Raw genomic sequence first — 15,387 nt, forward strand, 5'->3', positions numbered from 1 at the left:
TGGAGATCTGGATGGCATGGATGATGACACCGATCCTGACTCTCTTGAGGATGGTGAAATTTCTCCAGGACTAGAACTATATAGGACTATGCTACAGTTATTCCATAGACATGAACTGCTAGCCCTGATTTCACACACCTTGAAAATGCTGGGAGTACCCGGGGAAATATTCCATATTTGAGCCAAAGAAAAATCCCATTTTGGTTTCTCTGTGTAAAGCCTTTTGTGTTTTTTTCCATGTGATTGAGGCCATTCAGGAATTGATTAATCTTGAGTGGGGCACCCCAGAGGCAAATTTCAAAGGAGGTCGGGTTTTGGAAGGCCTATACCCGTTGGATCTGATGGTAAGAGAGCGTTTACATTTTCCGAAGGTGGATGCACTTGTTTGTGCAGTCTCCAAACGGATGACTATCTTGTGGAGGGAGGGGTGGGCTTGAAGGATGTACACGATAGGAGGATTGAAACTATCCTTAAGCAGGCATTTGAAGCAGTGGCAGTGACTTTGCAAATAGCTTCTTGTTCCCTGGTAGCTCGCTCTTGTTTACTTCTCTCTCAAGGAGTTGATGACTCTTGGCTGAATTCCAGGGCAGTTATGGAGCCAGCGGATGCTTTCTTGGCAGATGCAAGCTGCAGTTTGGACCACACCTCAGCCAGAGGGGTGGCTTTGGTAATAGCTGCCAAGCATCAGTTATGGCTCAGAAATTGGTCTGCCGATGTGACCTCCAAGGCTAACCTCTTGAAATTGCCCTTTAAAGACTCCCTTTTGTTTGGTAGTAAAATGGCGAAAATGGGCAGTAAGTGGGGCGAATTACTGGAGGATAAGAAGCAGACAACCACGCTCCTTTAGCATGAGAGGTCATGCTAGGGGAACCAAGTGGTTTAGAGTAGTGACCTTTCTGAAGACTCAACCTTTTGGTAGGTTTCAGTCTTTTCATCCCAGACAGCCCAGAAGGGGTGCAGGCTGGGGTAGTGGATCCTCCCGAGCCTCCCAATGAAGGTTTGCCAACCCACCCCTGGGAACAGGAGATAGGGGGATGCCCCTCTCTCTCTCTTTTATCAGAGGTGGGTAGAGATCATATTGGCATATTGGATCAATGGGTCCTGAAGGATATATGCTGGAGTTTTGCAGTATTCCTTGGGACATGTTCATGGTCTCTCTCTGCCACTCGCTGCAGAAGAAGCATGCAGTGGAGGATACTCAGTCTGACCTCTGTGATTCTGGTGCCCATGTCTCTAGAAAATACGGGGCAATATTCAGTTTATTTCATTGTGCCCAAGAAAGAGGGATCCTTTTGTCCCATCCTGGATCTCAAAGGTGTCAACCGTTGTCTGTGGGTGACTCAATTTCACACGGAGACCTTGTGCTTGGTAATAGCCTTACAGTCGAGGGAATTTCTGACCTCGTTGGACCTGTCTGAAGCATATCTTCACATTCCCATTCAACTAGAGCATCAATGTTTTTTGTGGTTCACAGTTCTGGGATGCCATTATCAATTTAGGGCACTGCCTTTTGGTCTGGCTTGGGAGCTTACTGTCAGGATCTGACAATGCAAGGGTGCTGGGATGCAGAAGAGTCTCTCTTAAACAACAATAATTTGGAAGCCAGAGCAATCCAGCTGGCATGTTTGCAGCTTGACAGGCCTCAGGGTCAAGCAGTCCCGGATAATGTCGGACAACGCAATGACACTGGCTTTCATAAATCTGCAGGGAGGAACCAAGAGCCAACAAGTGTTGCAGGAGATAGATCAACTTGTAGACTGGGCCGAACTACATCTCCAGATGATCTCAGCCTCACAGCAGGAAAAGACAATGTAAAAGCAGACTTTCTCAGCAGGGAAAGTCTACACCCAGGAGAATGGGCGCTATCAAATGAGACGTTTCAACTGATTCTGGATTGCTGGGGTTTCCCGTTCTAGACTTGCTGGCTACTTCTCGCATTGCGAAAGCTCCACGATTCTTCAGTCACAGGAGAGATCAGATGTCATTAGGGATAGATACCTTGGTGCAGGAGTGTTCGGAAGACAAGTTTCTGTATGCCTTTCCTCCTCCGGCTTTGTTGGGCAGATTAGTCAGAACGATCGAGTACCACAGAGGGATGGTGCTCTTGGTTGCTCCAGATTGGCCCAGGAGACCATGGTATGCGGATCTATGGTGGCTTCTAGCAGAATCGCCCCTTTGGCTTCTGGTCCAAGGTTCTGTTGTGGCAAGGTCCTATTCTTCATGAAGATCCACTTGATTTTGTCTTTTGGTATGGCCCTTGAAAGGGCTCACTTGCTGAAACGTGAATACTCTTGAGGCAGTGATTTCCACTTTGCTAAGAGCTGGAAAGTTCTCCACTTCCTTGGCCTATGTGCGGGTTTTTGCAGTGTTTGAGGCCTGGTGTGAGGATTGAGGTACTCTTCCTTGTTCGGTCAAGATATTGCTAATTTTGGAATTTTTGCAAGATGGCTTAAATGAAGGCTTGGCCTTTCATTCCTTAAAAGTACAAGAAGTGGCTCTCGCCTGTTTCAGAGGTCAGGTGAATGGTGGATCTCTGTCAGCTCATCCTGATGTGGCCCATTTCCTAAAGGAGTGAAACATCTTCATCATCCTTTGCAGTTTCCGGTGCCCTTATGGAGACTCAATTTAGTATTGGATTTCTTAGCGGGCCCTATGTTTAGACAGATGCGTAACATGAGCTTGTGGTTACTGACCTTGAAAATGGTATTTCTAGTGGCAATTTGTTCTGCGCATAGGATTTCTGAACTGCAGGCCTTGTCTTGCCGGGAGCCATTCCTCTAGGTGACTCTAGGAGCGGTACAGCTGTATATTGTTCCTTCTTTTCTACCGAAGGTGGTCACTGACTTTCACTTGAATTAGTCCATCTCCCTGCCCTCTCTGGACAAAGGGAAAGATGTGAGGAGTATAGTCTGTTGTAACCTTTGGATGTCAAGAGACATATTGTCCAGTATCTGGAGGTTACTTATCACCTGTTTGTTCTTCACAGCAGTACTAGTCAGGGAGAGCTGGCCTCGTGGACTACCATAGCTCGCTGGATTAGGATTAGGAAGTAGTCACAGCTGCATACATTGATGCTGGGAAGCTGTTACCTACTCAGATCAGGGCTTATTCCACTAGAGCTTAAGTAGTGTCACCGGGCGGAATTCAAATTGTTGTCTCCCGTCGACGTTTGCCAGGTATTATCTGGATGTGCAAGCCCAGGAGGCACAGCCTTTGCACGTGCAGTTTTGACTGGACCACGGGCAGCCTCTCGCCCTATTCAGGAGTATCTTGGGTACATCGCACTTGTTCTGGATTAATCTGACTGGACACTAAGAAATGAGAAATTACTACTAACCTGATAATTTCCTTTCCTTTTCTTTAGGACAGTCAGATGAATCCAGCTTCCCTCCCTTGGCTGCTGAATGATTGTATTATGGTCCTCCTCCATGGCTATGTGTTATAGGGATTACTGGTAAGTGTTCGTCCAGTCCCTAGATTAGTGTTAAAACATTCTTGTCTGAACTCAGTGTTGCCTGTTAGCTGAGTATTGAAATAATTGTTTGTTTGTTTAATTTTGCTAGTCGGTCCACAGTTGCTTTTGAAGAGAGCATTGGCAGGCTGATGTCACTGCAGGAGTGTATATACTGTGACATCAGTTTGCTCCGTCTCCATCTGCTGGTAGAGGTGCATAACTCACTTGTTCTGGATTTATCTGACTGTCCTAAAGAATATGAAATTATCAGGTAAGTAATAATTTCTCATTCCTCTCATCCCCCTCCATTTTTTCTGGTGCATTACTTCAAATGCCGACAAATTGGTTCTCTTTCTCTTCTGTGGCCCCCAGCACCAAAGTCTTTGATCCTGCTTAATTTGGTTGTTTTGAACATTTACATCCTCAGTCATATAAAATAGTGTTTTCCCAGGATAAGCCTATATTTAACTTACATATGGAATTGAGAGGATTTATTTCTTTGTATATGTGATCCATGATATTACAAATATTCAGGTATTATTAATTTTACTTTATTGACTGAGGAAGCCAGATAGTCAAATACCTTATCCTTACTTGGGTCACCGAGGCCTAGTGAGATAAAGTAACTTGCCCAAGGGCTCCTGTCAGCTCTACTATAGTATTGTAATAAAGACCTTGCTAATCTCTGAAACCCACTGGCGTGTATATAGAATACTTTGCCTCCACTAACACCTCCTTGTCGTTGCCTGTACTGTCTTGCCTGATCTACAGGCTTCCTGTTAGTCCTCAACTGCTGTAATTTCAAAATTGATCCTTCCCTATATATAATAATTATAAATAATTGTAATTTGTTCTGTAGAGTTTTCATAGTCAACACAAGCTTATTTACTAGGTAAAGAGGAGATATGGTAGAAACATTCAAATTTTTGTCAGGCTTCAATAAAGTACAACCCGGGTGACATTTTCTATAGAAATGCAAATTCAAGACAAGGGGTCATGTTATGAATTTGGAAGGATCGAAACTACTGAGTGGGTGATAGGATAGATCCCTGGAATAACCCACCCGTTAAGTCAGTGGAAACCAAAACTGTAACAGAATTTTTAAACCTGCTTGGGACAGATGCAGGGAAAGTGGTAAGAACGGAGTTGAAAGATGCAAGGTACACGACATTGGGGAGGAGGTGAGGAGCCTGGGTACTGGTTTAAGCATGGGAACTTTGTATGCTCATTAACCTAGAATGGGAGAGAACCAGTGAAGAAGAGAACAAAAACTGATTTGGATAAGGAGTGATATCCTGCAGGCAGTCAGACTTGTATGGCTGACAGCAGGGATATTTTATCTTATTTATTTATTTAAAAATGTTTATATACCGCCTTTACAATTCAGAGAATTAATCAAAACGGTTTACAACCAAACACACACAATAACTGAAAAAATGATATAGCTAGAGCAGTGTAGATGGAAACAGCTAGGCAGACTGGGTGGGCCAGTTGGACTTTATCAGCAATTATCTACTCCTTTACTGTCTATTTGTGTGGTACAGCAGCAAAATATATAAATTGAAGCAACAGGCTTGACCCATCCTGCTGAGTTCTACTACTAATATCAGTAGCAATCTAGGATCCCGATATATGCCATGTTTTGTGGGGTTTCTTTCAAATTATCCTGAAACATTGTTTCCAATCAATTTAAATATGCTATCGCTGGTGCTTATCTTTAGCAGTTTTGTAAAACGAAGCAAACATTTAATCTTGCCTTTCCTCCACTGAAATTTTCAGGCAAATCATACAAATTATTTTTATCTTCATAGCTTCAATAATGAATTGTTCGTTGCAGTTCAAAAGTGTTCTGTCTTTAATCCTTAGCTTGTTCTTTTGAGACTTGTTATTGGTGACTTGGATGTCTTATATTTTGAGATCAGTCATTAGAGATGCCAGAATAATTTTTTATTTTTAGAAATATTCCCTGCAATTATTATTTTTACCACTTTTGTCATTGTCTAAATATATTATGCAATTATGAAATCCTCTTTAGCCTGTTGTCCTTAGGCCTGTCAGTGTGGTACACTAAGACAATAAAACCCTCAAATTTTACATCGGTGAAAAAAAATGCAACAAGAGGCAAGGAATTACTAGACTGATATAAAACGTTACTTCAGTATACCAGAGCCTTCTTTTCATAAATGTTTCTTTCTCATTGTAACATCTCTGGTACCCTTTTTAATGCCGCTAGAGCTCTTACTTTTTTTTTTGCCTGGTAGTTGCTCATTTTTTCTTTTTCTTCCAGTTCAGTTGGAACCAGGATTGTGATCCTGACACACATAGCCTTCATTCACAACTCCTCGGGGACCCTTCTCCCTGTTTTAATAGTCTCCTACTTACTGTCCATCAGCAATAGACCTGAGACTGGGAGCCACGCAGCAGGGCTTCCTCCAGAAACCTGTACCATGGGCTCTAGATTGGCTGCCAGATATCATCCTTCATGATGACCATGACTCCTTCACACCCCTCACTCCCCACAGGGATGTGAACTCTGCTTCCACTGTATCCCAGCCCTGGCTAACTCAGGCGGAAGCAGAGGCGTTCCTAGGTACCTAAAAGATTCGTGGCACAGGTTTATAAGCCCTCTCTTCCCCCAAGATTTTGAGAATTAGACAACTCAATCATGGTCAGCAGCTTCCCGCCACCCGAACAATCCTATCAAAACACATAATTAGATATCACACTTTTACATCTGAAATGATCTTTTCTCTACTTTCCCATGTAGTTATTATCGGGGAATCATGTTGTACGATCTGTGACAGATGAACCACCTTGTTAGTTCAAGCCCGATGAGGGTCACGTGGCTCTTGCCGTACTTGCTTCTTACCAAATTCTGTCCATGCAGAAACAGGCCAATGGCATTTCTATAGGGAATCGGGCCAATGGCATTTCTATAGGGAATCGGGCACCCTAGGGTGAAACTTCAGCCTTGTGCTTCCCCCCCTCCCTGACATCTGCTGGCTGAGGAAAGAGCAGGGAAAACATCAGCGGTGGCCACAGTTGCCAGCTGTGTGGTCCCAATACTGACAAGGAGGGCAATGGGGAAGGGAGCGGGCAATGGCCCAGTCAAGAAGAGAGATCTAGCAGGAAAGAGAGAGAGAGAGTGGATGGACTTTGGCCCAGCTGTCACTGATGGCAAGTGGCAAGGTAGACCCAGAAATATTGTGCCTTCCTTAAAAGTGAATGGGTAGCACCTGGAGATTTCTGAGACTTTGCTGCCCCCCCCCCCCCCCCCAGATGTTGGCATTCTAGATGTCTGCCTAGTTTGCCTAAAGGAAGAACCAGCCCTCTATCTCTAGACAGACAGACTTTCTGAACAAAGAAACCCCTGGCCAGTTTAAACCATCTTGTAAAATTACCACTAAAATTATTTGATTGCATCAATCAATAAAATTCTTCTGTATGGGAGTGAAGTCTAGAGTCTTATACAGGAAAGGGCAGAATCCCAGTATAAATCCTGCACCTCGAGTACTACAATACCCTACATTCACAGAAACTTCCCCCAACAAAGGCTGAATAGTTGAACTAAGACACTTCACCTTACCGACTAACTATAGAAAAATATTTGAATTTTGGTGTCGCTTCAGGAACATTGTGTAATAAAGCAAAATCCTGCAAAAAATATACTCAGAACCTATATCAAACCTGCCGTATCATAATACACTTAACGTCCAAACTCACAGTAACAACCCTATCCATGAAAAGGCAACACTGCAGATAGTGCACCAGGCTCTAACACATCAATACCCCTCCTATTAGGAAAACAGAACAAGTCAGGCTGCTGTAGATCCTTGCACAGAAACTACACACTAGCAGAATACCTCACCTCAGTCACACATGCAGAGCGCAGATGGATTAACACCAAATACAGAATAGAGAGGCTATAAAGTATAAAAAGAAATGTGCGGACAAAACCTGATCTGACCAAGGCATATAAAACATCCATCATAGTAGTTAAACCATACAAATAAACAGAATAAATATTTATAAACAGCTGACAAACAGAATAACCTGTATTAATTAAAAACACACTTAATTTCCCAAACACCAATAAAATATTTCAAAACAGACACAACCTATAACACCTAATAATTATAAGTAATAGGGATTTAAAAAAATCACCCACACCCCATAGCTGGGGACTTTTTGATTTCAAGTCACCCTAGATTTCCAGCATGTACTTCAAATTCTGGGTTTTGTTTTTTTTCCTGCTCTTGATTACTGCAGCTCTTTTTACTGTGGGTTACTGACCAGCTTTATCTCGGATCCTTCCAGATTGTACAGATTGCTGCTGCACAGATCCTTACAAGTTCAAGGCTATGAAATCTTATCTTCTTGGTCCTTTGCTCATTGCACTGGCTCCCTATCCATTGGCGAGTGAAATTTATAATCCTGAATCTATTACACAAACTTCTTAATCACTCAGATACCCCTTAGATTAACTCCATGCTAAGGATTTATGGTCCTCTGAGGGCCTTAAGATCTGCTAATCAGGTACCCAAAATGTGTTTTGCGCACCTTACTGTGACTAGTGACCGAGCTTTCTCAGTTGCTTGTCCTTTGCTTTGGAACTTGCTTCCTGGTCATCTCGGGCATGATGCCTCGGCCTTCAACAAGTTCATGAAGACACTCCTACGTAGAGATGACTATGGCCTGACAGACTAATCATCCTCGCTGAGCCAGTTTCCCTTTGCTGGGCACTGTTGATTACACTTTCAGTTTCTGTATCATTTTTATGTCTTTAGTTTTTTGTTGAAAGATTTATTTTTATTTTAACTGTTCCCTGCCTCGAACTTTGGAGGGTGAGGGGAGCTGTAAATTAAACAGTAAACATAGTCATTGATTAATAGGGGAGGGATAGAGAGGCGCTCAGACTTTATCCTCTTTCATATTCACACATGTTCATTCTCTCTCGCACACGCGCTCTCTCTCTCTGTTTCTCTCCGGGCCTCGCCTTATTTTCCTTGGCTACCGGTGAGACGGGTGCTGCCAGCGGATGAAGAATCTGAGACCCTGGGCACGGGCCCTGTGTGCCCATAACTGGGTGGAAGACCCAGTCCAAGAATCCGAGACTCTCCGAATGGATGCACCCTGCACGTGCCACTGGGCCAGGCCTCCCAGCTCTGACACTTCCACATTCTTATTGCAGGAAACTGCCTACCTCTCCCTGAGCCTCCTGCTGACCGCTGCTGCTGCTCCTGATCTGTCTCTCCCCAAACTTCCTGCTGAGGCCTCCATCCCATGGCACCAATGTCTTGCAATCCAGCCCACTGCTTCTACTACCACCTCCTTTTTTTTTTTTTTTTTTCTTTCCCCTGCAGTCTCCTCTACTACTGTTGCAGCTGTATTCACATGGCTCATGTTGAGTAGAGCTATGCTGTGACAGCAGCGGGGGAGGTGCTCATTGGTCAGATATCTAATTAAATGGAAAGGATGCACCATGAGGGAGGGATGAGTGGGAGAAAGGAGCAGAGCTAGGAATAGAAAGAGGAGGAACACAAAAGAGGGAGGAATGAGAAGACAGACTCCCAGAAAAAAAAGAAAAGCAGAGAAATGGAAGATTGGAAGAAAAACTGGAGGGGGGAGAGTTGGTAGACCCAAGACCTAGCAGTATAAGCAGATGAGAAGAGAAAAAGAGCCTTTAGAAAGTGTGGAGGAAGGAGAGAGAAGTAAGAAAGTGGATTAAGAGAAAACAGGAAGAAATGAGGAAAATTAAAAGAAATGGGATGCATAGTTTTCATTTGCAAAACTGTTTAAAAGTTATAACACTGTTTTCAATAAAAACTTGCTTTTCATGCACATGAAATATTGAACAATTGCTTGTAAGCTTACAACAGAGCAGCCACGAAGCCTATTCCTGGGCAAGAGATTGGGGGAGGGGTATCCTTGGGTTATGGTGTAGAAACACTGCAAATTATACTGGCCCAGGGCTACAAAACCAACAGTCACTCTCCAAGGATGAAAAGCGAGCTGTTTGGCTCTTCTCCCTCTGATTGTGGCTGGTGACAGACAGTTCTGGCCTCCCTGCTTCTGCCTCCAAAGGGCGCACACAGAAACAGAAATATATATCTACTGAATACCATTTTCTCAAAGCTGTTGCACTGGAAATGCTTGTTTACCTATTTCATAGAGGTCATTAATATGGAAAATTAATTTTAAATTTTGTTTTCTTGCAGCATATATCTTTGATAAAAATATGGAGGTAAGCCAGTCTTTTTTTTAACTCTTCCTCAATGCCATGTTTTTTAAAATCTTTTAATTTTTGTCTCTTTGCCTCAGATAACATACCTGGGTAACTATGGAGCTCTTTGCCAGCCGAAGGCTGAAAGGGCAGAGCCTTTCATGTGCACCATCCATGTCACTCGCTCACAGTAGTGGCAGCCATCTTCCCTCAGGCCTGAACATTCCATCTCTGTGGTATGACCAGGCCTGACTGACCCTGACAGTTTGGGGATGGGGTGGAGTGGGGAAGGATGGTTGGTTTGAATCTGGATTCCCTGAGCCGTGGCACTGTCTGCATGGTGGGGCTGGCTTTTAAATTCCCCTTGCTATTCGACAAACATTGAGGAAGGGAGTGGAAGCCCTTCTAGTATCCTTCCTGTGTGGTGATGAGTTCCAGCAGTTTATCTGAATGGTCTTTGTGCGGTTGACTAGATAGAAAGCTGAATGACTGAACTACTGTTTCGGTTAGTATGAAATGCTCTTTGGTGTGGATACTGTGTTACTCCACCTAATTCTGTAGAAATAAAGTTCAACTAAGAAAAGCTGGCAGTAGGCAATGCCTTTTTATTGACCTAAATCATCATAGAAGTAAAGGTTAACAAGTCATCATGTTAGTGCAGAGAGGGTTAAGGATGATATATCTGAATAAATAAGAAAACTGTAGATAGAAGTACATAAGCAATGTTTGTTTTAAAAAAAAGAGTTGTAAAGTGCATATGATATGTTTAGAGAGGGGTGAGAAAATATCTTACTTTCTCACCTCTTTAAACACATCCTTCTTCATCCTTTGTTTTCAAAGCTATAAAAAGAATTTTAAAATAAAACATTGCTGTTGTAACTGTTAGAATTTTTCTTCTCCGATACCGTCTGACCCAATCTGCTTGTTCAGGGTCAGAACTAGGTGTGTGCAGCGGGGACCCTCATACCTACAAGAGAAACGTTTGCTGTGAAGCAAAAATGACTCAACTTTTTCTGTGGCAGCATGCAATGATTCTTTACTTGGGAAACCGGGAGAGAAAAATAATAAACACATATCCACAGTTACATGGTTCTGTACAGTGATTGTGGTGGTGGGACTTGACACAATAGGCAGAGAGGAAGATGGAGACTTGGCTCACTAAAACACGTTACATCCTATCTAGATGCCCCTGCAGACTCTTCCCATAAAGTTCAGGTTCCATAGCCAGGGAATGTTAACCTATTGCTATGTGGTCTGAATGATGACCACCTGCTATCGGTTCTCCAACAATAACCTATCTACAGTTCACTTGTATATTCAGGTACCATCCTGACTTCATTTTGCATTGACCTTAAAGGAGCATAACTCTCAAAAGTGATGCAAAAATGTATTAAGTCCAATATAAAAATATCACCTCTACAGCTTTGTTATACTTTTATTTCTGTAAAGGAAATGCAAGGCATCTGTGGTATGACACAGGTTCTCTTCTGTCAGGAAGCATTTGGCTCTTTTACATGCTTCTTACTCTGGAAAAAAGAAAATCATTCCCTTGCAATTTTTACAAATAACAGTACGAGCAATATCTACATAAAAACTGTGTGTAAGCAGGTATTGAACCCTTCAGATTAGCACCAAGGTTTGTTGACCAAGTTATTCATGTTGGTATTTATCTTAAGAGAAATTAAATTCCGGTATATAAATAGAAGTCAAAGCCTGCATTATTATATGCACTATTTCCTTTGGTAAACATCCTCTGTTAATGCATGTTAACCTTTATGAGGGTATGTAGGAAGCAGCAAGTCCTGGCACTGTCAAATGAACCAGGAACGCTTAAGGAAAAGAAATGAGTGCAGCCAACAGTGAAATAACGCTGAGGTCTCCAACCATAAAATGTTGTTTAAAAAAAAAAAAAAATGTTGGCATGTGGATTGTTAGCACCTTCACCCAGTGTAACCAGAGTCATACGTGTGCTGTCGTTCTGTTGATTTTGTTCTCTAACTGTTTCACTTCGTTTTCCTTTTCTGCAATGACAAAAAATCAAGGAACCCAGGGCACATAGTGTGGTATGAATATGGGCGGATTGCAGGAAAATATCAGCCCGGGCTGATTTTTCAAAACCAGCCTACAGGATTCTGTCTGACTCCCGTGTGCACTTTCCCTACAGTGCGTGCTTCAACAGCTCCCAAAAGCAAGCCAAGCTGACTCTTGATAGGTCGATCATATGAGCTGGAACCTGGCAGAACTGAGCCAAAAAATATTCCAACATAAGTTTCACTTTTCCTAAATAACAGGTCGATACAGTACAGTGCGCTCCGGTGGAGCGCACTGTTACCCCGGGTTTGGACGCGCGTTTTCGACGCGCTAGCTTTACCCCTTATACAGTAAGGGGTAATAGCGCGTCGAAAACGCGCGTCCAACCCCCCCCCCCCCGAAACTAATAGCGCCCGTGACATGCAAATACATGTTGATGGCCCTATTAGTTATTCCCACGCAATACAGAAAGTAAAATGTGCAGCCAAGCCGCACATTTTACTTTCAGAAATTAATGCCTGCCCAAAGGCAGGCGTTCATTTCTGCCGGCACCAGGAAAGTGTACAGAAAAGCAGAAAAAAACTGCTTTTCTGTACACCCTCTGACTTAATATCATAGCGATTTTAAGTCTGAGGCCCCAAAATTAAAAACAAAAAAATTAAAACCAAAAATTTTAAATCGGCCGGTGGTCTGCGGGTTGGAAAATGGACGCTCAATTTAGCCGGCGTCTGTTTTCCGAACCTGTGGCTGTCAGCAGGCTCGAGAACAGACGCCAGAAAAATTGAGTGTCTGCTGTCAAAACCGCTGACAGCCGCCGCTCCTGTCAAAAAGGAGGCACTAGGGACACGCTCGTGTCCCTAGTGCCTCTTTTTACCGCAGGCCCTAATTTGCATCTTTTTTCCCCCCCTGAATCGCATGCACGCTTTCTCACGACTTTTGCTGAATCGGCCCGTAACTAAGTAGTAGAACATATCCTAGATCAGGGGTAAGCAAACTGAGTTGAGGTCCTCCATTCATCCATGCAATCAGTTGGTCCCCTCCCCCCACAAGTTTGGCTTCATCTCATATACATATCTTGGATTCCTGGGCTGATTTTAGTCTCTTGAATCAGTTGCTAATTACAGTATTTATTTATTTATTTATTTAACGTTTCTTTTATACCGATGACCGTTCGCACATCGCATCGGTTTACAGTGAACAAAAAACCATTGGGCGGAGCCCTTACAAATAACAGATAACATAGTAAACTAGGCAACATATAAATAATATTTGGGAGGAGCCCTTACAAGAAATACAAACATCAATGAGTAAATGCTATGGGGATATGCTATGGGATTGAACTATAACAGAAACTATATACAAGTTAGTGCACAGTACCAAATCAGTAATGGGACAAGCACACTGCCAGCCAGATGTTTCACACAGACAGTCTTGCTCTCTATGTGTGGGTGTGTCTTTTGTCTGAGAGGAGAATGTTTGTTTGTATTTGTCTGTGCAGAAAGGAAGACCATATACATTGTGACACAAAATGTGTGAGTGAATGGGAAAAGCCATTGACCCAAAGCAGTACAGCTCCAGATGGAATCCTGCTTTCCCAAATATAATATGGTAAACCTTGCATTCCAAAACAGCACTAATTCCCAGCATTCAAACAGTAACAGCCCTACCTATGAAAAAGCACCAATGCAAACATTACACCAGGCCCTAAAACACCAATACACCTCCTACTAGAAAAATAGAACAAGCCAGGTTACTATAGATCCCTAATCAAAAACTACACACTAACAGAATACCTCATCTCTGTTACATATGCTAAACAGACAGATCCTCACCAAATACAGAAGAAATTATAAAATATAAATAGAAACATGGAGACCAAAACTGAAGTGGAAATCACAACAAGCCAGACTCTCTGTATACAGTGAACAATGGAAAAATGGAATCTCCATCATTCCTCATAAAACAATATTATCAATACATATAAAAATTGTCATAATAATAAAACCATATTAACAAAAATATTTCAAAACAATTGAGTAGATCATCCAATAATTAAAAACTCAAATTTTAAAACATTTCCTAAACACCAATAAAATATTTTGAAATAGCAGGTATATCAAACTCAATAATTAAAATTAGTAAGTAAAAAAAAAAAAATGTCCCCACTCTCCAGTTACCCTGAGATTGTCTTGTATTAGTCGAGGGTAGAGAGGTGTGCTCAAACTTTCTCCTCTTTCTTTTTTTTTTTTTTTCAAAATACTTTTTATTAACAGGGAAGCGGTAAACAAAATACCAAACAGGCACTTGAAATATATAACAAAAGGTGAAATCCCACCATCTATAATGATATATCCAAAATGAAGTTCCACTATACCGCCCTTCCCTGATTTTTCCTTTTTCTACCAGAACCCCCCTCCCCCTCCACACACACCACAATCAGCCCACCCTCACACCTTAATCATCCCTCCCCCCCTCATTGAATGACTATTGCAGAGTATAACCATTAAGGCGCAATCCATCTTGCAGAGATTTGGAGAAGGCACTGAAATAAGTGGCCCAGCAGGCACAGTAAATTTTGTCCGGCCACCGCTTGCCAGCCAAAAAATACAGTCTTTCTAATTGTGCTAGGGAGGCCATCCTGCCAAACCAAGCATCGATCGTGGGCACGGCTAATGGCTCTGTCCAAACGGCTAGAATAGTCCGGCAGGCCATCATAACAGCCACCCGCTCAAATCCAGCCTTGGGTCGGCTGCTGGGCAAAAGTCTAAGCGATGCACAGGTGAGTACCATACAGCCGGTGACACTGAGAGGAACACCAATACAGGTCCCCACCACTGCCAACACCGCCTGCCAAAAGGGTCGGAGTAGCGGACAGTCAACCAGCCGGTGAAGCAGTGTACCATCTGCAGTACCACATTTTGTGCAGCAAGGGGACGTAACTAGTTTCATTTTAAACCGGCGGACATCATTATAATAAAGGCAGAGCAGAGTTTTAAACTGTAGCTCTCTCTAATATAAACACATTCTCTAACGCACATTCATTCTCACACACTTGCTTTTACACATACTCCCTCATACACACATGCGCATGCGCACACATGCTCGCTCACACATACATGTTCACACATGCTGCGTGACTCATGTACTCACGTATGCTCACTGGCTTACATGTGCACACACACACACACACTCTGACTTACCAATTTCTCATACAGTCACAGATGCGGTTCCTGGCTCACATGGTTTCTCATATGCTCCCTCACACTTTCTCAAATTAGAGTAGCAAATCAGCCAGACCAGATGGTATACATTCCAGAGTTCTGAAAGAACTAAAACATGAAATTGCAGATCTGATACTAGTATTTTATAATCTATCATTGGGATCGTCCGCTATGCCTGAACACTGGAGAGTGGCCAGTGTATCTCTAATCTTTAAAGAGGGCTCCAGGGTTGATCCAGGAAACTATAGACCACGGAGTCTGAGTTCAGGGCCAGGAAAAATTGTGGAAACTATTCTAAAGAAAAAAAATCACAGAACATATAGAAAGACATGGTTTAATGAGACACAGCCAGCATGCATTCACGTAACTGAAATCTTACCTTACCAATATACTAAACATTTTTGAAAGGGTTAATAAACATGTAGATAGTGGTGAGTCAGTGGATGTAGTATATTTGG

General features: G+C 42.7%; 1 protein-coding gene across 1 annotated transcript in view; it reads left to right on the top strand.

Annotated features, from left to right (window-relative positions):
* The window catches only part of LOC115082353 (transmembrane protein 241-like), a gene marked incomplete at its 3' end in the record, with an annotated part of 108,408 nt that overhangs the window by 28,731 nt on the left and 64,290 nt on the right, over positions 1 to 15,387 (top strand). Inside the window, exon 4 of the mRNA XM_029586589.1 lies at positions 9,673 to 9,698. Within this exon, the coding sequence (XP_029442449.1) occupies positions 9,673 to 9,698 (26 nt within the window). The remainder of the gene's footprint in view (positions 1 to 9,672; positions 9,699 to 15,387) is intronic.

The sequence above is a fragment of the Rhinatrema bivittatum genome, unplaced genomic scaffold, assembly GCF_901001135.1.
Source record: "Rhinatrema bivittatum unplaced genomic scaffold, aRhiBiv1.1, whole genome shotgun sequence".
NCBI classification, from domain to species: Eukaryota; Metazoa; Chordata; class Amphibia; order Gymnophiona; family Rhinatrematidae; genus Rhinatrema; species Rhinatrema bivittatum.